Raw genomic sequence first — 25,886 nt, 5'->3', positions numbered from 1 at the left:
CTCAGCCTAACCTCAGCCCCTCATCGACTCCTTTGTTCATTTGAAGTCGACATTAAAAACATACAACAGCTGACAGATGTGCAAATGAGCAGGAAAACAGCAGCAACCATTGTAATAAGTTAAACCTGTTAAAAAGGAGTCTCTTTGGGTTATACTTGGGTTCATAGTGGATTCATTTTACATTCAGTGCCTGTATGTACAGTATAGCATAAGAGATAAAAGACCTCTTATATATGTTCCTGCTGGGCCTCGGGGGCCTGAATCGACGGCCAGATAAGTGGTAACTCAAACTCTGCGTTTAGTGGGTGAGAAATATCTCCAGATATCTGTCTGGCCTTTCTGAGTACCGCCGTATTAAATATATCGTAGAGTGTTTTTGTGACTGGCCGATCACCTTCCCTGCACAATGAACAAGTCTGGACAGCTTGTGTCTGTTTTTCACGCTCAAGTTAGCTTACCAGGCAACAATATAAAACTGTAAAATGCTTTCAACCAGGCTCCTGTATGCCAACACCGAAGCTCTTTCAGTTTCCTGATTAAAAACAGTCGCTGGTTGGCTCTCTGAGTTTTCAGTAGAAGTCTGATCAATGATTGTTCCCAAGTACTTTAAAATGTTCTACTACCTCCACAGGCTGGATGATAAGAACTACAGGGGCATTTTTTTTTAGTTTTTGGCCATGTTTAATTCCAGATTATTATCCTCACACCAGTCCTGAAGTATAGTGACCTGACTGAAGTAAGCTTTCTTCGTGTGTGTGGTGTTATCTTCTGTGAGAAAGTCCAACCAAAGCCGTGTCATCAGCATATTTTAGTAGCTTAACATTGTTACTGTGCATGTCATGTCATTTGTAGTTATGGTTAAAGCTGCAGTTGGTAAGTCTTATAAAAGGAACATTTTGTCATATGTGTTAAGACTGTCACTATGTAAAGACAGCATTACATGAAACTAGTAATCTGTAAAAAAAAAAAAAAAAACAGGCTCATTTAGCCCCGCCTACTGCTCCTACTGCAAATTGCCAGAATCCACTGCGACCGGAAAAAAGACCCAATCAGAGTCAGGATTGTGTCTGATGGAGTGTCAGACAGCTGTCGATCACTGCTCACGCACTCAGGCCCCTCCCCCTTCCTCCTCACAGCCCCCTCCCCCTTCCTCCTCATCTCGGTCAAATTCATATACGGTTTCTAGGTAAGGTATAGCCATGTGAAAGTCACTGTAAAGCGTTTTATATCTAGCTGTGTGGAGTGTAGTTTAATGCATTACTGATCGCGTGCACGTGGTCGCATGCATGTCAGCCTCCTCTGGGGGAGGAACTTTGGAGGCAGGGCAGGAGTGCAGCGGAGAGGGAGAGGGAGGGGGAGGGATCTGACAGTTGTACTTCTTCAAATTTGATGCTAAGTCCTCTCTCTCCTCAAAGTTACCAACTGCGGCTTTAAACTCGAGTGGTAAACAATCACTGCTAAACCTTGAAAATGTCTCGTATCACTAGGGCTGGGCAATATATCCATATCATTGTCTTAGATTATGGATCGTGATATTGTGATATGGCATAAGTGTGGTCTTTTCCTGCTTTTTAAATGTTGCATTACAGTAAAATTATGTCATTTTCTGAACTTACCAGACTATTCTGGCGGTTCCATTATTTGCCTTTTACTCACTTAATCATTATATCCACATTACTAATGATCATTTATCAAAACTCTCATTGTGTAGATATTCAGAGAAAGCACAGATTAGTAATCCCCTACAATATTGCTTCGATACAGATGTGTGTGTGTGTGTGTGTGTGTGTGTGTGTGTGTTGATACAAAGAGCTCCTACAGGTGTTTTTCACTAATGTCGCCTTTTTGCGGATTTGTATGGACATGGGGTAAATCCAACCATCCACCCAAGGACACATAGAGAGTCATAAGGAAAATATTCAAGAACAGAGGAAACAAGGAATATAAGTCTTTAGATAAATAAGACGTCCTTTCCTCCGAGCCCCCCCCCCCCCCCACCGGCCCTCCTCTCCCCTCCCGATCACAGCTTTCTCCTCTTTCTACTCATCATAGCTGAATCGGCTTTAACAGATGGAGCAACTTATGATTGGAGGTTTTTTTTTGCGTCTCTACACACACACATACACACACATGCACATGCACCGTGATAATACTAACAGCCTAAAGGTTCACAGTTATCTGTACGGGAGCAGCTGTGTTTTCTCTTTGTAGCCTGTTACCTGTTTGACAAACACCTGCACATGAATAAAAAAAAAACCTGCGCTCTGTGTTTATACTGTGTGCTGCTCAGAGGCACAGGAAGCATTTGAACATATTATTTATATTATTAACGAATTATTTGCTTCTGTATTTATTGATGTTACGATTGTGACCCAGAATAGAGAGATCTATTAGGGTAAATGTTTGAGGGAGGAAATGGAAATTATGTTCTTTATTTATCATGATTTTTTTTTTTTTTTAGCCTCACATGTGAATGAATGGAAATTATGTTGACTTTAATTTAATTTTTATTCACAATTATTGGGAGGAATAACAGATCTGTGCTGGTTTAAAAACTCCATTTAAAAACAGTGCATGATTGCCAACTTGAATCCAAAGCAACCGTGCTCGTGCAACACTTAATTAAAGAAACAAAACCAATAATACATCTAATAACAGCATCATAAACGATACAAGGCTAATAAACACCTGCTTCACATGGCTTGTCAAGTGGAAAATACACTCAACTGTATCTGCCAATACTTTTAAAAGCTATAAAAAGATAGCTCAACATGATCTCTGTTTGTGCTAGACACTAACAAAAACACCGGGACTCACTCATAGAACTATCAGTCAGGTCACCTTTAAAAAGCTTACCGCAGTGTCTGGAATAGATGGCATGCTGGTATACAGTTTAAAATATAGCACAGAGGTTTGTCTTGGCTCTCATGATGTTTGTGATCTCACCTAATTAGCCCCTAATAATGGAGACCACCTGTAGGGGTATGAGAAGGGTGTTGAAAGTACTTCTACTGAACTTCTTCGAATGCTGTGAAAAACTAATGGTGAAAGGATATGTTTATTTATTGAAGCATAATAGGGGGTTCAAAGTGTGAGTTAGGCTTGTGTTAGAGTGTTAAAGTGTTGACCTCGACCTACTAAAACAGCGCCATAAAAAGACGTGTTGATGAATTTACGAGGAGGTGCAGCGGTGCGACACTTTCACCCACTGTGATCAGGTGCCATCAGAGGTAAACAGGCTCCCATTGATTCTTACAATAGTAGATTTAATTTATTCTGTCATCATCACAAAACCTCAAAAATCTGAATGTATTGTGCATTTAAAGGATTGCTTAACCCTTACATACTGTTCATATTCCACACCCTCGCAGTAAGAATCACCTCATAAAAAATGTCTATACCAAATTTTGAACCACAGATGTGTTTAGAAAGCATCAATAGTCGATGTGACTGATCAATACATGTGATTAACCCTTGATCAATGTTCCAGAGAGCAGATAGAGTGTATTTTTTAGGTTTTACACCACTTATTTGTGGAGAAAAAACACCTACTATCACACAATATCATGTCCTATTTGACCTAAGACATGGAAATATAACCAACTTCCTAAAGATATTTGCTGTCATGGCAACAGTGAACACCACGATTAATTGACATGAGCAAGATTAAGTCGATTAGAGTTTCTAAATGTCGGTTTCGATTATTTTTCGAGTAATTGCCTGGCCCCACCTACTATCACGTAATATCATGTCCTATATGACCTAAGACATGCAAATATAGCCAACTTCCTTAAAGATATTTGCTGTCATGGCAACAGTGAACACCAAGATTAATTGACATGAGCAAGATCAAGTCGATTAGAGTTTCTAAATGTCGGTTTCGATTATTTTTCAATTAATGAAAATGACAAGAACTTTATGGAGTTGTGGGGTTTATTGTATAACCATTAGAGCCATCAGTCTTAAAAATAAATGATCATAATAGTGTTTTTAAAGCTGTCAAATTTGACCAGAAGGATTAACTGTTGTTTTTTTTTCTATATTATACTCACATGAATCTCACATACTGAAGCAGTCACTGTAATCACTCCTCCTTTCCACACTGGTCAAAAAATGTCTTCCTGAAACAGAATTTCAATATAAGAAATAAGGGACAAAATCTGCAGTCGTCTTTTTCTTTGTATAAAAAAATAATAATAATATAAAATGCATTGTGAAGTTCAGCTGAAGCTTATTTTAAAGTTAGATAAAGTGAATATATTCTAAAGTTAGTGTGTTTTTTTGAGGGGTTCAAAGTTCCTTCTTTGTGTCTCCCCGAACAGAGTTTTCTTGCTCAGCTGCAGCCGAGTGATAATAACACAAAGTGGAATATTTGTACTAAAAATGACTTTTTCATCCCATCTTAGAAGATACACACTTTTATTTATCCATATCAGACTGCTGCTGAAACTTCACATTATCTGTGGCTAAACTTTAGAATGTTGTTTTTTTGTGTTTTTTTTTTTTACAGTACAAGGCCTATGTTTTTTGTCCCTTATCGCTTACTGTCCAGGGTCAGTATGGTGAGTCAGGATAATACATCAACCAGAAACTGTCTCAGTGTAAAAACAGGCTTGTGAATATTGTTTTAATTCTGAAAAAAAAGGTGAATTTATACTTTAAATCATACTCATTAGGCACACAGACCACTTGAAGGCACATTATTAGCACCTATGATGTTTGAAAATCCAAAACAGAGATCAGAGAGCCAGAGAGAAACTTCATATTAAGTCCTTTTCTACCAATTTTGAATGCAGTGAAATTAATCTGCAACTATTTTTGATAATCAAAGCATTTCTCAAGCAAGAATTCCAAAAATTCAAGGCTACCAGCTTCTCATATGTGAGCTTTTCCTGCTTCTTCTTCACTTTATATTGTAGTAAATTGACTATCTTTAGGTTTTGGACTAAGACATTTCGAGATGTCACCATGGAGACACTGGGATGGACATCAGTTTATCGCGTTATTTGCAGCTAAACATGCTAATTATAAAATGCTCTCAAAACACTGGCTCGATTCAAAAGGCCTTAATTAAAAGCTGGAGTAAAATGCACCTTTTGTGACTCCATCTGCATCAGTCCCTTAGCTGCTTTTGTTGTTTTAAAGAAGACAGGTTACATCAACATCTGAGGGCTTTGTTCACCTTGAGTGACGTCTGTGAGTGATGTCATTTTGGATTGGTAGCCAAAGTACCCCCCTCTTGTCAGTGAAGCAGCTCTGTGGCATTAGAGTCCACTTTGGGTCCTCTTAAACATGCCTTATGCATTTTCTGAGCAAATTTAAATTCACTTAGAGGTTAGCTCCAAGCAGCACTCAGGCAGCTCGCCCAGGATTTTTAAGATGCAGGAAAAAAACTCAAGCGAGACATCAGCAGAAACGCAATGAGTTGGACGACATAAGATGCTTTTTTGATATCTGCTAATCATCTTTTTAAGCAAAGTAATCACATCATATATCTTGGGTATGCTTTACAAGCTCATAAACTCCATTAGAAATCATGATACAACAACAGCAGGAGTTAATATGAACCAGTCTATCCCAAAACTAAAGGACAAAGCCCATGATGTCACATGAGTTACCAAACGTTTTAAGCTATCACTTTAACATGGTTTGAAAGTTGCTAAGAGCGCTGAGAGGAATAAGTGAGCTTTTGTCAGAGTAGAGTGAGTGTTTTCAGATGAGATCACAGTGAATAGTGTTGGCGTGTCCGCAAAAGTTCAAATCATTCACTATCAAAAGAAGAACTGTGGGATTTGCATCAAAGAATGTCGGGTTTTTTTGGAGGGGGGGTTTTCAACAGACTTTGTGGTTAAAGAGTTGCTTTATTTATAAATGTCGGGGTTTTTTTTTTTTTTTTGGAGTATTCAGCTCTGTGACATTACGGTCGGTGCTTCCTCTTTGCAAAGCCATTGACACGGCTTTATATCTTAAGCCCGTGCTTATCCCCACCTTTCTCCTCCTCGCTACTTCCTTTGACTTTTAAATATGCGAGGGAAAGAGGCCATCTATTTCGAGGCCATAATAATTTAGGAGGGGGGCTAATGTTTGCTGTGGCCTCAGGGGAGGCAGATTTAGATGGCCAATAGACTTGGCACGTTCAGACTGGTGCAGCTGAACCCCCCACCACACCACACCCACCCATCCACCCATCACCCTCCTCTTTTTTCTCTCTCTCTGTCTGTGTCTCTCTACCTCTCTGTCCTCTCTCTATTGAGTCAGTGGTTTGGGCTTGCCAGAGGCTAGTATAATGGTTCCCAGTGTCTGGAGAGATTAAAGGCCAGAGCTGCATTGTTCAAATGCCCCGAGATTAGTTTCCAAGGAGACGGGTTTCAGTTGCCATGAGAACATAGTGCCTGGCTTTATCCGAGCAGTTTTTTTTTGTTTTTTTGTTAAACAATTCCTATCTGTTTGCCTCTTTACTTATATTTACATTGACTGACTACATTGATTACTCTTTTATAGTTTATGTGATTTTATGTTGTTTTTTTGTTTCTCTTTAAATCTACCACACAGTTACACCACTGTACTTTTCCTATAGTGGTAGGGTGTGGAAAGTTTTGGGTTTATCTCGGTCATCTTTAGTCATCCACCCCCCCCTCGCCATCTGTCAAAGAGAGAAAGTATAAAGAAGAAGCTCACATGACATAATCTGAGTGTCCTAATTATCCCCAATTAACATGTTACTGAAATTTGATGGATTTATTTTAGCCATGTGAGGGGTGTGACCACATTAAAATATCTTAATAACAACTGGGTGGATCTGCGTGAAATTTTAAAGTGACATTCATGGCCCACACAGGAAGAACCCTAATGATTTTAATCCACTGATTCTTTGTCTAGTGCCACCATGAGGTTAACCCTTCTGTTTTTTAGCAACTATTGGTTGGATTGCCATGACATTTTCTACTGACATTCACGGTCCCCAGAGGATGAATCCCAATGTAATGCCCTGTCTTATCCTCTAGCACCACCACAAGATTGACAATTGTTGTCTGAATAGATCCTCATAAAGTTTAATACAGATGTTCATGTCCCGCTCAGGTTGAATTGTAATAACTTTTGTGATCCTTTTAACTTTTATAGAATAGAATACATTTTTATTGTCATTGCAAGTAAACTCCATTTGAACAGTCCAATGCAGCATAAAAAATAAAATAAGATATAAGCTATCTATATATAACACTAATGCACACACACACAAGCCAAGCACATCTCACCTATACCCATGACCACATTCACATGATGATGACACATTCATACCCATATATCCATAAAACTTTAAAATATGGTCTGAAATATAAATAAATAAAGAATGGGCAATGAGACATGACAATTTTCACAGTTCATCATTGCATAGAGTTCACTAGTGCATTTATTGGGTCTAAATGTGTCTAATACATAATTTTAGAACTAAATAAATTTTGGTTTTTGACCAAGTATCTGCAAAATTAATGAGTCCCATTAGCTCCATATTAATTAAGAATAAGATGATGAATATGGTAAACGTGGTAAATAGGAGCATGTTAGTTTGCTGATGCTAGTATTTAGCCTCACGTAGCTGCTAGTGTGGCTCTCAGTCGTGTTTGTACATGAAATAAGCGAAAGGTAAGAAATTCCCATCATCTCTGACTTCATTCATCTTCCAGCCTCCAGTATCAGATTAATGCTTTAAGTGCAAGATTATCATTTACTTAAAGTCGAACCAAGTGATGTCAGCAGCTTTGAACGCAGCTCACTGTTGCATGCGTACGCGAGTGCATGCTCAAACACATACAGGGTTCGTCTCTGTAGTCTTGTGGCTGCCTGCCTAAACTGTGTCTATCTGGTCCCCGCAGAGGCATGGCTCAGATGAGGAAGCTGGCATGTGATGGCATCAGGACGAACTCCCGGGGTGAGCCGCAGGTTCCGCTGGTGTCAGCCAGACAGGAGATCCTCACCAGCCTGGTGTCTGCCCTCGACTCAGTGGTACGTTCCCCACTTCAAGTCACGCGCCGTCATCTCATTCTTCATCATATCCTGTGATGACGAGACGATTAAAAGGAGAAAATTCAAGAAAACATGTTAATGTCACATCTCTGAATCTGTTTATTATTTGTTTACTTGCACATTTAATATCAAGTTTAACTCTTAACCTACAAATGTCTTCCTCCTTCCTGAGTTGCTGGTAATTGCTTAAGAGTAAATAACACTTCTTCTATATTTGTTTTGCAGTGCATGGCAATGTCCAAGCTCAATGCTGAGGTGGCATGCGTCACCGTGCACGAAGACAGCGTGATCGCCGTGGGCACAGAAAAGGGCCGAGTGTTCCTCAACTCCAGGAGGGAAATCCAGACAGACTTCTACAAGTTTTGCCGTAGGTTCTGCTCTCCTGTTTAATTGGGAATTAAGAGTAGAGTAGTTTCCATTACCTACCCCTTGAAAGGGCATCGATCGCTCTCATTATCGCCACAACTGTGAGGCAGTTAAATAAAATGCTACTCGTGTCGGGGCCCTGGCTCCCTGCAGGATTTTGCAGTATTGTGATTGCACAAATGCAAATTCAACCAATAGCTTCAATAATTGCAGCAGCTTGCAGTTTTGCATGGTATCAGATAACGCTGACATAAAGTGGTTGCACTTTCATATATTTTTGGCCTTTAATCAGATAAAATATCAGCCCAACCGCCTTGTCACATCTCATTTGACTAAAACAATTTGTCGGATGCAAAATCCTATAAATCGCTTGCTCTGACACTTGTGTTACTGTTGAACCAGAAGGCATGTCAGAGACTTCTATAGGAGGAAAGGCTAAATATGCATTATGAGAAAATATTCTACCCACACCCAAATTTTAAGCCCTGTTATCCAGTCTTTATCTCCTTTTAAACCAAATCATACATAAGATTGGAGTCATTTGTCATGTATCAGTAGAAGGACAATACGTCTCACCTGTTGACCTTGAAGTAAAACAGCAAATAATGTCCTCAGACTCCACAGTGTTTTTGAGACTAATAACACCAGTTGTTCAGTTGGCTGTGACCTCCCATAATGCAGTTTAATTTTTTATGAAGCTGTGTGTACAAGGTGAAATGAGTTTTTTTCCCCCAGCCTGTTACAGAGAACCATATTGTCTTTGGTTTCAGGCAGCTGGCTTTCATCTGCAACAAATGTGGAAGATTTTAAATGAGTATAATGTTGCCTACTTAGTCATTAGTTGTTGGAAATGCTTAACATTTGTTCAGACACATCCTAGAACAAACAAATCCTTAATTTTGTCTTTCAATTGTCTTGTTTTTGTTTTTTGGAACTTTAACTTTCAACAAGGAACTATGTTGGGGGGAAAAAAGGAGTCATTTTAATCACATGTCATTTTTAATGTTAGTACAATTTGCTGGATGTGACTCTTTGTCATTTTGGCTTTAGGGGCGCCATGTCTGCAAAATCTGACCACAACGAATGCCCATACCAAAGACCAGGAAGGCGATCTCAGCAAACTGAGTAAAGATGGCGAGCACGGGAAACCGAGAGCTCCGTCGGACGCTCAATCCAACATCTTTGTTCTGCGGAAGATGGTGGAGGAAGTCTTCACTGTACTTTACAGTAAGGAGTCTCTTAACATTCATACCTTTTTATCATATTTATTACTCACATTATTCTCAGCTCACACGAGACTCAAAGCTGCCTTTTTTTGTAACAAAGGTTGTAACATGCTTCTGTTAGTTCTTTACTTCTGTGTTAGTACACTGTGTACACTATGTACTTACTTTTGGCAGGTTAGTGTTGTCTCAAGTCAAACACGGTTGTACCAAATTATTACAGACTGCTAAATTAACTCTGTAAACCTACTGATGGCTTATATCTGACAACAGTATAGCAGTGCTTAGTGCAACAAACACATGTTTAATTTACATCACCGTAGTTACAACATCCTCATACGCCATTACCAGTTTGAAAAGTAGTCCCTCCCCTTCCACTTCATAACCAAGATGGCGACCATTGAGGGCCAGAAGTGTCCATAGTTCCACACTCAACTTTTTGACAGAGATTTGAGACACAGCATTAATTTGAACTCGATTATACAGTATAGTAAAAAATCATAGTCACGATTACTTGGGTCAAAATTGAAATCATTTTTTTTTTAAACTTTAGAAACATGCTGCTTCCTGTCTAAGCTTTCAAAATAAAACCTTTGTTATTGTGCGCTTCTCATTATTATTAACAAACAAAGTTGGGGCTTGTAAAGTTACGGGAGATTCCGGGGAGTAAAGACAAAAACAGGAGAGCGGAGGGAGATTGGTCTAAAAATACTTTTTTGCTTTTTGCGGGAAAATGACAAAAAAATCGTTTCCCCTCGGTTGTATTAGTTTTGAGATCGTCTGGCCCCAAAATCGTCATCACGATCAAATTTCGATGAATTGAGCAGCCTTAATAGTTCTAGATCTTGTAGTAAAATAGTAAAATCCTCACACTGTCTCTTTGAATATCCAGGTGAGGCTGTGGGAAAGAGCAGCCTGGTCCCTGTGCCTTATGAGTGGATCCAGAAGGACCCCAGCTGTGTCGTGGCCCACGGTTTGCCGGAGGGAGTCGCCCTGAAGAAGCCGTCTGAATACGACACCAAGACACTGATGAAGATTCTGGAGCAGAGCCACCGCATCCAGTTCATAGTAAAACGGTGAGCGTGTGTGTGAAGCCAATCTCTTTTTGATTGTCTGTTATTTCTGAACAGTAACGCTGCTGTTTTTTTAGGGGGATGAGAGACTGCTTGTATCAGATTAGAAAAGCAGCTGTTTCACATCTACTCACTACAAAATGTTAAAAAGACAAAGTTTAGCCTCTAATGCTTTGCAGAGATTCACAGTCGTGTATGGCTTGGAAGCACAAAGCTGTCTTGGCATCTTGTTAGGTTAGTTATTGGTAGCAGACAGGCTGCAGTATATTAGAGAGAGATAGACAGGGTTACATCTCAGGTTACATCTTAGTCTCTTCAGAACATGTTTTGCACTGTAACACTAACCGTTATGATGTAATATTTGACAGCGTTTAATACAACGTCATATTTTTTTCAATGGCAGCGATACAAGTAACAGAAAGGCTGTTAATAAAGGGAAATACAGGTCAAGCCTTTGGCAATATCAGTGACATCATAGAGGTGTAATCTGATGCCTCTTACCCACAATCCAATGCCTGGCATATATTTAGAGATTCAAGTGAAGTAAAAACAATACCCTGTGCCATCGTCTCCTTCCTGTTAGCGTGGGTTTATATGTGTGTGTGTTTGCGTGTGTGTTTGTGTGTGTGTGCATTCCTGTGGAACCAGTTCACCAGTTGTGTCTAATGAGATAACTTGCCCGTCCTTGTGACTTCATGTTTACTTTATAAAAGCAGCATAAACTCTAAATAATGTTGTTGTTTTGTTGAGACAGAAAACAGCCCTGCTTAGTGGCGTTTCAGACAGGCGGTGAGACGATGAAATACAATGCTGGAAGTGCAAGTCTGATTTAATAGATCCATGACAACCTTGGAAAGTTGTCAGAGCGATGATAATTTAATTTTAGAAGTAAGACTTTAACATTACAAAACTTTCCAGAGGCGTCTCAATGACTCTGTGGTTAACACACGTACTATAAAGTGTAGTTATAAAATCCCCGGTTCATGTCCGACAAGCTTCATCTGTTGCACTTCCTGCTACTTCTCATCTGTTCACTGCCAAATAAAAGTAAAAGTACTCCAAACATATTTTTAATAAACAGGCAGTTATTTGGCCAACTAAATATATAATGCAACCAATAGGAAAATATTATAGGCATACATATGTTTGCATATTACTACTTGGAATTTAATAATAATAATGAGAAGACGAATAAGAAGAAAACTAAAAAGAATAATTAAAAAAAAAAACTTTATTTATAGAGCACCTTTCATTCAAGAGTTGTAGCTCAAAGTGCTTTACAGAGAAAAATAAGAAGAATACAATATAATAAAACAACAGCAAATAAACATACATTCATAAAATTAGACATTTAGTAAAAAAAATCAATTAAAGTGATAATTAATTAAAAGCAACATTAAATAAATGTGTTTCCAGCTGTTAACAGAGGCCAGATCTCTCTCTCTCTATCTTTAGGTAAAGTATTCCATCATTTTGGAGCATAAGTAAAGAAAGCTGTACTGCTTATTTTCTTGTGCTCATAGTTGTGTGTATTTAAATATATAGGAATGTGCCCTTTAACATATTTGATTGACCAAAGTAGTGATGGATGACGTTGCAAAAGTAGAGGCAGTGGAGGGGGGCAGGGTTCGGGAGCTTTTTGCCGAGTCGTCATTTATTTGGCAGGTAGACTCACCGATCAGCTTATAAACATAACGTAATTAACAGACAGCAGAAGAGTTGAAAGGCTTTGTTGTGAAGATACAGTCTAGTGTGTGGACATGGCTATGTCTGAATACTCTGATTGTATGTTGTTTGGTATGATTGAAATATACATTAAAGCCCAGCTGCTTGAGATCATCAGACTGTGCCACGAGACTGAGCAACAACAGATTCTTTTGACTGATACAAATCATTCAACTTTATTTTGGCTCACACATGAAAGCACCAAGCAATTTACATTAAGTTGTTATACTACTGAAGTTTTGATTCTTTCACTTCTACTTTAGCATACTCCGTTTTTGGAGAGTTGTGTTAAGACTCTCTTATCTATATTCACTCCATTAATAACAGCTGTCACATGCCTTTGCCCACGACAAATTGGGGTTTTCCTGTCTCACTGTGTAATGACGCTGAATACGAGTAGTCTGAAAATACATGCAACAGTTGTTAGGTCATGTAATATAATTGTGTTTGGTCTCCGGGCCGCAGGACATTAGCAGAGAAGGAAAAGCATTGTAAGGGAGTGGAAATAGCAAAGAAAATGCCACGGAAACACATTATCATCTCATCTTATTTATAATTCATTTACTTCATCTAAAAGTTATCAAGTGGATGTCATCATAAAACAGAAACACATGTTCTCGCTATAAAAGAAAAAAAAGAGTCCATGTCAAGTTGATGCCTCGCAGCGATGTCTGTAATTCTTCCAAAATGCTTTATCCTGCTCTGATACTGATTTTCGGTGTCTGCGTTACAGGCCAGCAGAGGATTTGTCTCGAGAAGCCAAGTCCAGCACTGACGTCAATCACAACTCTTCCACCGCCATCATGACACAGAGCAGCCACGGAGCAGTTAAGACGACCGCGCCTGCAGTCACGTCATCGAGTCCCGCCGCTTCCAGCAACTCTGTTCTCTCTAACTTCCTGTACGGTATGCCCATGTCCTCCAAACCCCACCCTGACGGTAATCTGGACTTCAAACCCATGTCCCTCCTCAATCTGGGCAAGGATAGACTGGCCAGCTGGACAGACAAGGGCACATCTGTCAAGGATTGTGCTAATAGCGGTAAGGTGCACGCTAACAGAGGGAGCTTATTAGCCATTGTTGTCAATATTGAGCGTATATTAAACGTTTTTTCTTCTGTGAATAAAGGTAAAAATTCAGTATTGACAAAACAAGCACAATAATGATCATAGCAGTAATGAAAAATACAAATTGTTAAATAATAAAATAAAAAAAATATGTTAGACTAAGTGATTCATTCTTCAGTGTGTCTAGAAAAATGGTAAATTTTCCCAGTAGGCTTTGAAGTCAGATCATTATACCGCTCATTATTTCATTCAAAGCCGCACTTTACTTTTACAGCACTTTTTTTTTTTTTTTTGTCATACTCATATCTCTAAAGGAATCGTTTAACGTGCAATTGAGTAATTTAGGAGAAATAGAAACTAGATGTCTGACTGAAGTGAAAGTGAGTTTTATCTAAATGTGTTTTGTCTTGTGTTTTTCAGATGAGACAACGAGACTACCTGGTGAGCAGGGCCAGAGTCCTCCTGGTATCCACATCTCTAAGAGGCTCCTCTTCTCTATAGTGCATGAAAAGTCAGGTGAGGTTAAACACATAAATGAAATGCATAACACAGGTGTATCCTTGTTAGTCATCATCCAGCTTTATTTCAGTTAGCAGCAGACTGGAATACAGACTGAAATCTTCTTAGATAAGACTGAAAAGTATGCTCACTCCTCTTTTTACATTGTATTCTCCACTTCATTCATTCTAAGTAAGGTATAAATAAATAAAAAGATAATACTATTTCACCTCCCGGGTCAAATTGACCCCGTCTGTTTTGACTGTTCCTTCTTTCCTTCCTTCCTCCCTCCCTCTTTTTTCTTCCTTCTTAATCCCTTCCTTCCTTCCTTCCTTCCTTCCTTCCTTCCTTCCTTCCTTCCTCCCTCCCTCCTTTCCTTCCTTCTTTCCTTCTTCCTTCCTTCCATCCTTTCCTTCCTCCCTTCCTTCCTTCCTTCTTCCTCCTTTACTTCCTTCCTTCTTTCTTCCCTTCCTTCCTTCCTTCCTCCTCCTTTCCCTCCTCCCTCCCTCCTTTTCTTCCTTGTTCCTCCCTTCCTTCCTTCCTTCCTCCCTCCTTTCCTTCCTTCCTTTCTTCCTTTCTTTCTGCCCTTCCTCTTTTCCTTTCTCCCTCCCTCCCTCCTTCTTGTTTCCTCCCTCCTTCCTCCCTTCCCTCCTTCCTTCCTTCCTTCCTTCCTTCCTTCCTTCCTCTTCCCTTCCTTCCTTCCTTGACTCGAGGACAACAGGAGGGTTAAACCATATTTCTGAACTTATTTAAACCATCATTTTGAACACTTTCTCAAACATAATGATTGTTTTACACATTTTTTTTACTTCATCCCCGAGTTTATTCCATAAACAGAAACACACATCTGTTTTTCACATCATTTTTTCCCTCTTCCTCTGGTTTTCCTGAACATAAAACTCCCTTTTATGATCATGTCAACTCTCTTGTTTCAAACATGTTTTCTACATTCTTTGGCAGTAACTTATTGTGAGCTTTGTGCAATAATCGTGTTATTTTAACCTCACATAGCTGCATAATATCATCATAATTTCAATTACAGTTACACAGACTTCACACTCATTTGTGAGTCAGATGTATTGACTCACAGAATATTTTGTATTTGCTTTGAAAATCAACACCGAAGAGCTTACTAAGAAACGTCAAATATTTTTAAGTGTTCAAAAAACTCAGATGTTCTTAATGTTTCCTTCAGATTTCCTCTAAAGTTGCTTCAAAGTTAGATTAAAGACTCTCAAGCGCTGAACTGACATTCACACCCAGGTTGAGTAAAATGCTCCAACTTCAAAGCGACACTTTCCAATGACTGCAACATAAATATCAAACAGAAATTTTTTTACATGATATTGTGCAAAACTATATTTTTCATGTTTTGCTTTTATCTTTGGAAAGCTTTCGGTAATGTTATGTTTTTAAACTCTCAAATATCTAAATGGGTTACAGCGTGGCCAGTGTGCCTAACATTGCTGTATGATACATCAATCAAATGTATTTATATATATATATATATATATATATATATATATATATATATATATATATATATATATATATATAGCACCTTTTATACAGACGAGTGTAGTTCAATGTGCTGTACAGGTAGCTGATTGACAAGCTGATAATAAGACAAAATAAAAAACAACAACAATAATAATAATAATAATAATGATAACAATCATAATACATTTTAAACGTCAAAACTGGAGACCAATTCTCACAAAAGAAACTCAATAAAGTACGTAAAAATAAATAATTAAACAGATAAAAATGATTAAATAAATAAATAAAATAAGAGAGAATAAGAGAAAGAGTTTATTAAAAGCTAGAGTAAAAAATAGTTTGAAATGGATTAAGAAGACAAAAGAAAAGTAAAATAGAAGATGAAGTTTAATAAAAGATGGACTAATAATAATAATAATAATAATAATAAAATAAATGACAAAACTGGAGACCAATGTACGCAAAAGAAAATTAAAAAATGCCTAAAAAATTCAATAAAGTACGTAAAAATAAATAATTAAACAGATAAAAATGATTAAATAAATAAATAAAATAAGAGAAAGGTAATTTGAAATATAAGACAAAAGTAAAATAGAAGATGAAGTTTAATAAAAGATGGACTAAAGCTAGGTTAAGAGAGAGATTAATAGACAAATACAATGGATAAGAAGATAAAACTACAGAATGATAATATATAAGATAGTGTTAAATAAAGTACACAAATAAATAAATTAATAGAAATAAATTTGAAAAAAGCCCAATAGAATAAGATTTAAAGACTATAAACTACTAAATTATTAATCAAATATACAATACGGCCCAAGCAGTGTTGTACTATATTCTATAGTTTATCAGCACAAATCTCCTCCGTCTCCAGCTTGGTCTGTCACCCCCGGGTGTTGGCGGGTTTGTACTGACAGCAGGTGCGCGCTCAGTGTCGGTTGTCGTCAAGCTGCTTGAAGACGCCTCTGGCTCCGGTTGACTTAGATTGTTTTTTGGGTAAATCCAAAAAAATTTGTCAGTCGGCTTCTTTGTTTGCTTTTTGGCATCGCTTGTATGCCGATTACCACAAAACAGAGAAATGGAATAATGTGATGAAGAAAGTTAAGGATATATTGATGATGATGATGATGAGAATAGCATAACTCTCACGCCTCATTACATCCATAAAGTACTCATTTCAAACAATCCATGATCAGGAAATGCATGGCAAAAATATAATATCATCACTATTTTAAAGACCTTCCCAAATGTCCCACATCATGTTTTCAGGGGAGCTTATGTCTTATTAAAGGGAGCCTGAGCCCGAGCTTAACTATACTGTCACAAATGTATAGTCTAATCTACTGACAGAGGTAAAAATCACCCAGAGGAGGATTTCTATGCATTTTTTTTATTGTATCTTCTTCTGTTTCCTTGCTTGGATTTACAGGCTCTAACAGCAGCCAAGCATTGTTTACTGAACTTAGGCTAAACTTTACTAACACTTAACGATTATAGGAGCTAAGCTACTAAGATGTGAATAGTAATCCTATAAGAAGATTGCACTCCCAAGTTGATATTGAGTAGATAGAGAAGATTAATTTCACTTCTTTAGCGCTTACAATGTAATAAAAACTCATTTGAATGTCAAAGCTCCAATGAAGTTTAATAAAAGAAACAGGTCTCGGTTACATTGTACATTAAGCACTGATGGGAACTGCTGTTATCCTTCTGTGTCTCCAGAAAAATGGGACTCATTCATTCGAGAAACTGAAGACATCAACACATTGAGGGAGTGTGTTCAGATCTTGTTCAACAGCAGATACGGTGAGGAGAGCCTCTTGTTGCATTTTTATTGAATTTGGGGCGTCTGTGTTACATTCAAGGAGCAATTTAGAAACTTTCCTATCAAGCCATTTTTTTCCTGATTTTGATTGAATGATCTTTTCCTCTGTGGTACACAAGGGGAATATATGTCACCACAGTTTTACTATATATATGTCACCACAGTTTAATGTCTGAAGAAGAGCTCAACCAGAGGAAAAAAAGCAGCTCATTTACAAGCTTATGTTTCTAGATATGTGCATTCTTCTGCCACTTATTTGAAAGCATTCAAAGGAAGCTTAGAAGCATCCCAGTGATTATCCATTAGCTATGGTATTGTACACACTACACTATTTGTCTACGTACAGTTTCTGCAAATAGGCGAAAAACGTCAAGCATTATGACTCATGATTTTCAAATTCCTTTAAACTCAAATTATCTTCACTTATATAAACCTTTACGTTGATTGTGTATCCCACTGGAGGCTCCTTTTCCTGGTTGTGGAGCCACAGATGCATTAAAAAATAGAATAAGCCATCATTACATGGAGCTAGAGTGAATGTTTAAGTGATATTATTTCAGTGGTATCATTCTAATATAAAGCTTGGTTCCTCGCTGTTTTCTCCCTCCAGCTGAGGCCCTGGGTCTAGATCACATGGTGCCTGTCCCCTACCGTAAAATAGCCTGCGACCCGGGGGCTGTGGAGATCATCGGTATCCCCGACCAGATCCCCTTCAAGAGACCCTGCACCTACGGAGTTCCCAAGCTCAAACGCATCCTGGACGAACGTCACGGGATCCGCTTCATAGTCAAACGGTAAACAGGGTTCTTTAAAATCACGATTTTTTTTCCCTTCTCCCTCCCTCCCTCCTTCCTTATTTCCTTCTTTCCGCCCTCTTTCCTTCCTCCCTTCCTTCTTTCCTCCTTTCCTACCTTCTTCTTTCCTCCCTTCTATCCTTCCTTCCTTCCTCCCTCCCTTCCTTCTTTCCTTTCCTCCTTCCTTCTTCCCTCCCTCCCTCCGTTCTTTCCTTTCTTCCTTTCCTACCTTCCTTCCTCCCTCCCTCCTTCCTTCTTTCCTCCCTCCCTCCTACCTTCCTTCTTTCCGCCGTCTTTTCTTCCTCCCTTCCTTCTTTCCTCCTTTCCTACCTTCCTTCCTTCCTCCTTTCCTTCCTTCTTTTTTCCTTCCTTCTATCCTTCCTTCCTCCCTCTCTCCCTTCCTTCTTTCCTTTCCTTCTTTCCTACCTTCCTTCCATCCTTCCTTCCTCCCTCCCTCCCTCCTTCCGTTCTTTCCTTTCTTCCTTTCCTACCTTCCTTCCTTTCGTTCCTTCTTCCTCCCTTCCATCCTTCCTTCGTCCCTCCCTTCCTTCCTTGACTTGAGGACAACAGGAGGGTTAAAATCACAATTAAAACACTTCTTCTCCTTTTTTTTAGGCAGAGATAAATCTGTGAAATGAATTCATATCTTCAGTCTGATGTCATTTTATATATGAGACTAGACTTTCAAGGAAGCGCATCAACACAGGCGTTCATTAAAGTCTAGTTTAGCCGTTGAGTGTCAGATCATAGTTTACCCACTTGATACTACATCATCATCCAGATCAGGCTCTCAAAACTTCTATTTAGATAAGATTTTTTAATAAGAAGCCACCAGCCGAGCCAGCCTATACCATCTGTCTGTTAAACGTCTGTGCGCTACGTCCCGCTGACTGGTAAACCATTTCCATTCATGTCCCAAATGACTTTCCCCCTGCCAGCATACTGCGCTAACGGCTGCTCTCTCCCATCCATTTGTTTAAGCTAATTTAAATGAGTCACCGTGCCTTGTTTGAGATAACACATCTTTTAACGAATCCTGCAGGCAGCTCATTAGTGTTAATACAATTAGGAAAGATTGAAAATGTGATTAATTCAGAATTACATCACACTGCCATTGTCATTGAGGGATGTTCCAGATGCAGGCCTTGATGTTCCTTTTTTTTTGGCGTCTTTGTTAACAGTGGTTTTTTAAACTGTTGGAGTGTGGGTGTTACTGTGTGTGAAACCAAACTGTTCCTCGGCTAATTTAACTGAAAGCGAATATTTTTGGTCTTAATTTTTAAAGCCGCCGTCTTGTTATTAATTATGCCGAGATTGTATCGGATGTATTAACTGTCAGATTAGATTTCCTGGCAAATATGTACATCAACGCTCGCTGAGCTTTTGTTAGCGAAATGAACATCTCAGTCGACTGTTTTTTAAGCCATCGGAGCACAGCGAAATATCTTGACAGCTAAATATGCGGATTACATTCGGTACTATATTCACAGTCGCCAAAAGGACTCGCTTATCTAATATACCCAATGTATTTTAAAGCAAGGGTTAGCAAAGTTAGCATGCTAATAGGCTTACATTCCTAAAGGATAAGAGTGGCGTTAATAATTATCTTACTTTCAGCAAATCCCATGAAAAGACCAAAGCCAAGAATTTGTCCTTTTTAATACTTTGCAACTTTCATACACTGTCCAATCCCCGAGCTCACTTTATCTGGAATATAATGGAAGGGACTTAAAAAGAGAGTAAAATAATGTTAAAAGAGAACAAAAAAGAAAGAATAAGAAATATTAATGTGAGATAAGATGGAGAATAAAAATAGTAATGATTTTAAAATAGTAAAAAAAAGGTACATAGTGAAAGTAGTTAAAAAGTAGAATAAATACAATATGTAAAATACAACATTTTAAAAGAAGTAGTGCATCAGATGTCAGAGAAGGTGATTAAAAAGTGAAGAGGAGGCGGCGCGCAGGTGGTCAAGTGGTTAGAGCGCATGCCACATATGTAGCCGACCCCGGTTTGAATCCCGGCCGGAGGTCCTTTGCTGCAAGTCACACCCCCGTCTCTCTCCTGTTTCCTGTCCGTCTACTATTAAATAAAGGCATCTGTGCCCAAAAAATCTTTATATAAAAAAAAAAAAAAAAAGTTTTTTACTCTCTTTTAAAAATATTTAGCGAGCTGGCTTACCTGATATCTAGTTTGTTTTCTAGTTTTGTGGAGTAATTAACAAAAACTGCATCCCTGATTTTATTTTGACGGTTGCTGTGAACCTCCAATAAACCAGCAGCAGATGATCCTCGCTGTGTTCTTGAAGACAAATAATTAACGAAGGTGTTGCTCGGTCCTAAATCTTTTAAAAGCAGGTCGCAGATTGAGTTTCCATTTAAAAAGAGTCCACAATTTCCAAAAACAGCTGTAGCTTTTTTTTATAGCTTTTAGCAAACAATTACTCAAACAGGAATAAAAGGGACTATTTTCAGTTGCGGATTAATATTAATTTAGTGTGTCAGTGAGTATTTCCAGCAGCCATCAGGGCAGTGTGTGAGGAAGTGACTCAGAATAGACTACAGTGATCACATTCATAGTAATAAAGGAACATTGATGTGTTTTAATTCTGTTTTTGGACAACAGTGAGGCTCCACACACATAGAGGAATAAGAGAAATCAGGCTTTGAAGACATAAACTATTCCAATCCGGCCCACTTTCCTTCCTTCCTTCCTTCCTTCCTTCATTCCTTCCTTCCTGCCTTCCTTCCTTCCTTCCTTTCATCCCTCCTTCCTTCCTTCTGTCATTTCATCTGTCCTTCCTTCCATATTTCCTTCCTCCCTTTCTTTTCTTCCTGTCTTCTTTTCGTTCCTTTTATCCTTCCTTCCATCCATTCCTTACTTCCTTTCTTCTGTCCTTCCTCCCTTTCTTCCTTCCTTCACTCTGTCCGTCCATCATATCTTTCCTCCCTCCATCCTTCCTTCCATCTTTCTTTCCTGTCTCCTTTTTGTCCGTTCCTTCTTTCCTTTTTTTCTTCCCTCCTTCCTTCCATCTTTCCTTACTTCCTTTCTTCTGTTCTTCCGCCCTTTTTCTTCCTTCCTTCACTCTGTCCGTCCATCATATCTTTCCTCCCTCCATCCTTCCTTCCATCTTTCTTTCCTGTCTCCTTTTCATTCCTTCCTTCCTTTTCTGATCGAGATAACAACATTTTCTTTCCTCTAGTAAATGTTTTAAGTCGAGTCGATTTTATTTGTATTGCCCAATATCACAAATTTGCCTCAAGGACCTTTTAAAGTCTGTTCAGCAATAAATCAGTTAACCATAGACCCTGGTTTTACCCCAGTAGTGGTAAAAACAACTGATAACTACTATTTTCTCGTATGTTAATGGCTGTAGATTATTAACCTTGATCAGCAATGACCCCAAAAAAAAAAAAAGTAGGTCATTTGGCTTTAATAAATGAGGTGGTGAACTAAACAGTAGCCTTCCTCACTTGTTTGAGGTTTTTAGAAACAGATACATAAATAAACAAGGCTCAGTGGTGTCTAAAGATTAATTATGATCACCGCTGAAGAGGAATGTCTCTGCGGCAGACGGAGACGTAGCGAGTGCCAGAAGCAGCAGATGTATATAAACTCACATCCACACAGTTATTTTTAGTGGTCGGGATTCCATGATAACAAAGGAATGACTCAATTACTTGACTGTTTGACTGAGGCTGATTGTTTAAAGAGCAGTTAATATGCTTAAGGAGCTGTTAATGATGTGCTCCTCCACATGTACAGTGTTTGCATCATGATTTTTTTTTTTTTTTTGCCTTGAGAGCTAAAACAGTCTTTGAATTCAGTGACTAATGGCCTATTTTCTCCTTTTTTTATTGCAGAATGTTTGATGAAAGGATTTTCACTGGTAAGAGCGTGATTAATTTTGTTTTGTTTTAATACCATTTTCTCATGCATGCAAGCCTCACTAATAAAACACTGCTGTTCTTTCTCTTTATGACTTCTCACACCATTGTCTGCATGAATATTATCTCATGGTATGATATATATATATATATAATATGTATATGTGCACATATATTATGTGTTCAATCTTATTAATACTGTAGCACAATTAAGTTTATTCTTATTATTATTATTATATTCTATGTTTGCCAGGGGTGCAGAAATGAATCTACAATAGTTTACTTTGCCTTTTCTAGCATGACTGTTGTGCCTTTATATGTGTACAATCTAAATCCAGCATATACAGTAAGTAGTATTAAACTGAAGTAGTATCTGTAAAGTCAGAATTCAGCATCAAAAATGCTTTTCTGAAGTGTATTAGGTATGTATGTATGTATGTGTATTAGTTTATTATGTCTAGCTAAAGCTAATGCAGCCTAATACAACAGCTCTGCAATTAATACTACTCTTTTGAAGATTATAATGTTCATTTTCAAGCTCTTTTAGAAAGGAGTGTGTAATATTTAGTGTTTATTTATTGCTATACATGTGTTTGTGTTCCAAATCTGCAGCACCAAACACTGCAGCCTGCAAAATGCTGTAAAGTTGAATCAATATCTTTCCACCACTATGACTGACCCTAACCCGACTGAAACTGTCAGTCATGGGAGAAAAGTCGTGACACACAGAAAGATTCAGGGACCAAAATACTAAATATTTTATGAAAATATCAAATTCTCACAATGACTGCAGCTACAAGCCATATCTGCAAACTAACCAATCAGAATACAACATGAGATGACGCAGAACACACTGATTAATGCCTGTATTTTTAAGATAAGATAAGAATATCCTTTATTAGTCCCACTATGGGGAAAAACAACATTACAGCTGCAAAGTGGATACTAAAAAATACGAATTAGCATCAATAAATAGAATAAAGAACAATAAATAATAATAAATTGGTAAATAACCAATATACACAACAGGAAATGAAAAATATAAGATAGTAACAGGACTATTGGTGTTGTCAGAATTATAATAATACACTTGAGTGTGATATTGATATTGCATTGATTTTAACCCTCATGTTGTCCTTGAGTCAAGGAAGGAAGGGAGGAAGAAGGAAGGAAGGGAGGAAGAAGGAAGGAAAGGAGGAAGGAAGGAAGGAAGAAAGGGAGGAAGGTAGGGGGAGGAAAGAAAGAGAGAAGGAGGAAGGAAGGAAGGATGGAAGGACAGAGGAAAGAAGGAAGGGAGGAAGGTAAGGGGGAGGAAAGAAAGAGAGAAGGAGGAAGGAAGGAAGGAAGGAGGGAAGGATGGAAGGAAATAAGGAGGGAGGGAGGGAGGATGGAAAGGAAGGAAAGACAAGGGAGGGAAAGAAGGAGGGAGGAAAGAGAGAGGAAGGAAAGAAAGTGAGAAGGGGGGATGGAGGAAGGACAGACGGAAGGAAGGAAGGAAGAAAGGAAGGAAGGATGGAAGGGGGTAAAGAAGGAACAGTCAAAACAAACGGGGTCAATTTGACCCGGGAGGACAACATGAAGGTTAAAGTGTAAAAATATATTGTGCAGTCAAAATGAAATAAATACTACACCTGAAATACTGATATTGCCCAGTAGTGCACTTTGTCAGTTTCAAATACTCATAGTCACTTTTTGTTTTTTCTGCATTTTCTTTTATAGACATGAGATGATCTGCTTGTATACACTCTTATTATTATTTTCTGTTGCCATAAAAACATGCTACAGTTTACTCAGGCATTCATCTCCCAATTTAACATACCATTAAAGCTGATATCACATAATCTAAACACAGATTGCATGTAAGATTTAATTAGCTCCGTCTCACACCGAGCGACGTGCAATTAACCTGTAAGATTGTTAGCTGTCTCGCTAGTTTAATTGAGTGTTAAAACTGTTTATAACAAAAAAAACCTGATTTTTACACCTCGGGCTGTTGTATTAGACTTCCTTAGCGAGAGAATGAGACAATAATCTTTTCATAAGGTCTCTTGGTAAAAATGTAATAACTTTTTTGTAGGAGTCCATGTGTGCTTAGCGTGAAACCACAGCCGCATGATATTTGTCAGAATCTTTACAATTAATTACAGTCACTGACTAACAGAAGAAAAAAAAGTCCTCTGTCAAGTCGTTATTTATATATTTACACCCCGCAGATGTTCTCCGCTAATGGGATGCAGTGTTTGTTTATCTTCTTGTGCCTTGTTTGTTGAAGCTGCTGGCAAGATTGCAAGAGAGGAGGGCAAGCATGACCTGGGCTCCACGCCTGAAGACAGCTTCCCTGACAATCTGAGCATCCCGCCCACCACCACGGCCGAGTTGGTCAGCAATCCTCACAGCAGCAGGTCAGAGCACACATCCCACACAGAAAATTTTAGCATCACCCCCCAAACAGACTTATGTTCATGATGTGGAAATATGAGATAGTCGAATGCAGCCAGAGTTGTATCGTATTTATAACCGGCATTATTATTCATGGTGTGGGCCAAATTATACAGTTTAAATATACTGCTTTACATAAGTTATCAGTTAAATTGCTACAGTGACAGTGGTAGTTTGTCTGTGGTGGTGGAGGACAGTACTGGTCTATCTCAATGCATTAGATTAATTTGTCTGACAAGGAGCCATTTTTAGAAAATCATCTATAAAGAGTGTGTTGGTGATTATTTCACTTGTTTAGTCAAATTAAGTGAAATATAGCAGCTGTTCTAAAACACCACTTAAATCCAGTGTATTTTTTTTTCTCTCTGCATCAGTATTGTAATTTGGTAGCTGCCTGTGTGTGTTTCTTTTTCCTCCACTTTACAGATCAACAAGTGCATGTGTGAGTCCCCTGGCTGACTGTGAAGCAGGTATGTAGTAAATAAAAGCTTTCCTGCATCATAATAATAATAAACTCTTTTGTTAAGCTATTTTTCTGCTTGAATTAGCATTAGCATAAAATTGGAGCTCTTGAGTATCAGATGAAATTTTTAAAGCAAAGTGCTCAACAGTGTCTTTGGAAGTCTTTTAAAGATTGAAATTGGAGAGAGTCCCACCCAACACCCCCTCAACCCCCACCCCCCCCCGTCGTGTTTTGCAGTCCAGTCAGTGCAAACGCATTCTATCACCTACTTAAATCTGTTTAACACAGCTATAAAACACACTGCCACACTCTGATGGGAACTCAGGCAGAATGAACTGTTCAATCCCCCCAGGTCCTTCAGGAGATTGCATTCCTTTGAAAAGGATTAAAACAGAGCCTCCAGATGGGGAGATCATTCAAGTCACAGTGCCAGGTAAGTGTGCACACGCTCGGCAGCCTCAGATAAACACGATATCCAGGAGTGCCATTTTCATAGATTTTTTTTCACTGACTTATCGCAGTGTCACAAGATGCAAGATTCGAGACTTAAGTTTGGTTTTTGACACTTTTAGACCTCCTGTTCATCCATTGTTGCCCCTTCCACAGGTTGCACTATCTCAACTGTGCTTAATTACATTATTTATTAAACAGAAACGATGCACCGTAATGGCAGTTAGCTGTTAACAAAATGTACGCTCGTGTTTACCAAGCTAGGAAGGAAAAAAAATTAATTGGTAGTGATTTCCTTTCTCAGTTCAGTTTCAGGAGTGTCTGCTCATTTCCCACAATAAAATAGTTTGGTCATTGTTATTGAATTTGGATTTTTGGAGCATATACTCGTAGCATCTGTAGTTATATTCTCCCCTTGCATGTCTTACCCCCCGCCCCCCTTCCTTTCTCTCTCTCCACCCATTTCCTGTCTCTCTTGGCACTCTCAGCTGTTGAATGATGGCAGAAAGATGCAGATGCAGAAAAAACATTGGCAATTGACGAGAATA

General features: G+C 38.5%; 1 protein-coding gene across 1 annotated transcript in view; it reads left to right on the top strand.

The window, feature by feature from the left end:
• gtf2ird1 (GTF2I repeat domain containing 1) overlaps nt 1-25,886 on the top strand; it is a 47,252-nt gene that overhangs the window by 3,311 nt on the left and 18,055 nt on the right. Inside the window, exons 2-13 of the mRNA XM_053331785.1 lie at nt 7,875-8,004; nt 8,251-8,392; nt 9,442-9,618; nt 10,507-10,690; nt 13,146-13,453; nt 13,900-13,995; nt 17,203-17,286; nt 17,916-18,099; nt 21,963-21,988; nt 24,259-24,388; nt 24,852-24,895; nt 25,241-25,321. Coding sequence (XP_053187760.1) covers nt 7,879-8,004; nt 8,251-8,392; nt 9,442-9,618; nt 10,507-10,690; nt 13,146-13,453; nt 13,900-13,995; nt 17,203-17,286; nt 17,916-18,099; nt 21,963-21,988; nt 24,259-24,388; nt 24,852-24,895; nt 25,241-25,321 — 1,582 coding nt within the window. The 5' untranslated portion in view covers nt 7,875-7,878. The remainder of the gene's footprint in view (nt 1-7,874; nt 8,005-8,250; nt 8,393-9,441; nt 9,619-10,506; nt 10,691-13,145; nt 13,454-13,899; nt 13,996-17,202; nt 17,287-17,915; nt 18,100-21,962; nt 21,989-24,258; nt 24,389-24,851; nt 24,896-25,240; nt 25,322-25,886) is intronic.

The sequence above is a fragment of the Scomber japonicus genome, chromosome 13 (assembly GCF_027409825.1).
Source record: "Scomber japonicus isolate fScoJap1 chromosome 13, fScoJap1.pri, whole genome shotgun sequence".
NCBI lineage: Eukaryota > Metazoa > Chordata > Actinopteri > Scombriformes > Scombridae > Scomber > Scomber japonicus.
This window is presented reverse-complemented; position numbering and strand designations above follow the sequence as displayed.